Source organism: Zeus faber, assembly GCF_960531495.2.
Source record: "Zeus faber genome assembly, chromosome: 4".
Classification (NCBI taxonomy): domain Eukaryota; kingdom Metazoa; phylum Chordata; class Actinopteri; order Zeiformes; family Zeidae; genus Zeus; species Zeus faber.
The window spans coordinates 35,035,615-35,038,114 of record NC_137191.1 but is presented as its reverse complement, the minus strand read 5'-3'; the positions used below and the strand labels follow the sequence as shown (position 1 = coordinate 35,038,114).

The following is a 2,500-nucleotide window of genomic DNA, read 5'->3' as shown; positions in this document are numbered from 1 at the left end:
ACCCTGCTATAGCCTGGGCCCCTGCGGCCCCGTACCCAGACACTGGAACTTGTCGGCGGGCGTGGTCAGCAGCAGCTTGCCCACCAGGCCGGGGGGCCCAGCACAGCGAGCGATGCCCGGCTCCTTGTAGCCGCTCTTCACCCAGTCTGACAGCCAGCGCAGCCGGCAGTCACAGTACAGAGGGTTGGAGCCCACCGCCCTGACAGACAGAGGGGTGGGAAGAGAGAGACAGGGGGGCAGGGAGACAGGTAGAGAGAGAGAGAGAGAGAGAGAGAGAGAGAAACATGCAGAGAGAGACAGAGACAGGAAAAGAGAGAAACAGGAAGACAGACAGGCAAGCAGAGAGGTGGACAGGTAGAGAGAGGGAGAGAGGGAGACGGACAGGGAGACAGATGGGGAGAGAGAGAGACAGGGAGAGAGAGACAAAGGGATGTATAGAAAGAGAGAGGAAGACGTATGAAGGATAGAACCAATCAATGGACGGACAATGGACACGCACGCGCATGCACACACACACACACACACACACACACTCACACACACACACACACACACACACACACACACACACACACACACACACACACAGACACACACACACACACACACACACACACACACACACACACACACACACTCTCCTCAAGGCCGCAGGTCTCTGAAGCAGCGATTCAAATAGAAAGAAAAACTCTCCAGAGCAGTGTCATGGCAAAGTTTATCTCAACTATTCTGAAGCAAATGGGCAGCTGGGTAACCTGGGCAACCTGGGCAACCTGGGCAACCTGGGCAACCTGGGCAACCTTGACAACTGGGCAACTGGGTGACTGGGTGACTGGGTAACCTCAGCCCGTTGAAAGATCCAATGCGATGGTTCTTTATAGATGCATTGTGCCCTTTGAAAACATGGCCGTTCCTCACAGGCTGCACGTCCTTGGGTCCCCAGCAACACACACACCCAGTGGATGGGATCCACTTTATCAAAGGACATACAGACAGACAGACAGACAGACAGACAGACAGACAGACAGACAGACAGACGGACAGACGCTCAGACAGACAGACGGACAGACCGACGGACAGATGCTCAGACGGACAGACGGAACGACAGACAGACACACAGACAGACAGACAGACAGACGGCCAGACGTTCAGACGGATGGACGGACACACAGGACAGAGATTTCTTCCTGTACATTTAGATAGAGTTCCCGGCACTAACGCCAAGAAGCGGTTGCCGAGTTGCTGAGCTTTGCTTCAGTGTCGGTTGCCAAGACGGACACAGCGGCTGTGGAATTCTAATCCCTATTCCAGCGTTCCCACTTACTAATTTTCTTGCTGAAGGCTTATAAACATATAAAAGGTGCAAAAAAAAAATGGAAAACAATGAGAATTGGGGCAACCAGACGCCAGACAGGCAGACAGACGGACGGGCAGAAAGACAGACAGACAGACAGACCCAGGCACCACGACCCAAACGCTGCCGGCCTCCAGCTGAGCGTACGACGGCTTCACCACATGTTTGAGTCCAGGGCAGGAAGGGAGGCCCCGGAGTGGGTTGTCACGACGGGGACGTCTCATTTGATCCTTATATGTTTTTATGGGTTTTTTTCAATCCCACGGAGGCATCAACGGGACTGGAGCGCCCGTCCGTTCCCGTGGCAACCCGGCTCCTCTTGCCATTATCCCGACCGCCTTGTCTCCGCTGCGGCGCCGCTCCGTGGTGCGAGGCCCTCGACCCAAAATGAACCATAAATAAGGGAGAGCAAACACTCCGACGGGCAGTGGGATGTATGTTTTTGGAAAAGGCTGTTTTTGTTTTCTTTTAAAGCGCTATGAATACAACCTTAAAACTGGACATTTCCCAAAGAGTAAAACGTGGATTTGGGAACAGGAATGAAGTCATCGCCGTCTGTTTGGACGAAAGAAGAAGCTCCCTCGCCAGCAACGCAGAGTCGTTTGACGTTTTGGTCGAATGAAAATCCCTGTCCTACAGGGAGGAGATCCGTCCTCGTCTGTGCGTTACCAGCGAGGCGGGCGTGTCTCCTCCGTCCTCGCCACCTCGACTCCGCCCCCCCCTGCTGCCCAAAATTTGGGAGTTCCGGAAGGACTGGGCGAGGCCCGGAGCGCGGGCGACGGGCGGACCGACTGGCCTCCACGCCTCCAAGTCAAGGCGCCGGCGCCACAGCGTCCGCCGCGGAGGACCGCTCGCCGCCGCGGGGGACCGCTCGCCGCCGGCAGCTGATTGGCTCAGGGGCATCGAGGGGGGAGGAACAAGAGGCGCCCGGCCACCGAGACACGTTGCCGAGGCTGCGGAGGATCCTACGTCTCCCACGTCGGACGTCTTCACTTTCATTCTCCCACGGCGGGAAAAGTAAAAAGTAACAGAAACCTGAGAGTGAGGGGGCGTGTCCCAGGGTGTGACGCTGGAATGACGAGCGTCACCGTGAGTAGTAATAGATGGAGGTGGTTATAGGAGGCTTTGTCCACCAAGTAACTGCTC

The 2,500-nt window shown here is 56.0% G+C and overlaps 1 protein-coding gene across 1 annotated transcript in view; it reads right to left on the bottom strand.

Moving 5' to 3' along the window:
- The window catches only part of slit1b (slit homolog 1b), a gene marked incomplete at both ends in the record, with an annotated part of 51,889 nt that overhangs the window by 12,906 nt on the left and 36,483 nt on the right, over positions 1-2,500 (bottom strand). Inside the window, one exon of the mRNA XM_079999569.1 lies at positions 36-199. Coding sequence (XP_079855695.1) covers positions 36-199 — 164 coding nt within the window. The remainder of the gene's footprint in view (positions 1-35; positions 200-2,500) is intronic.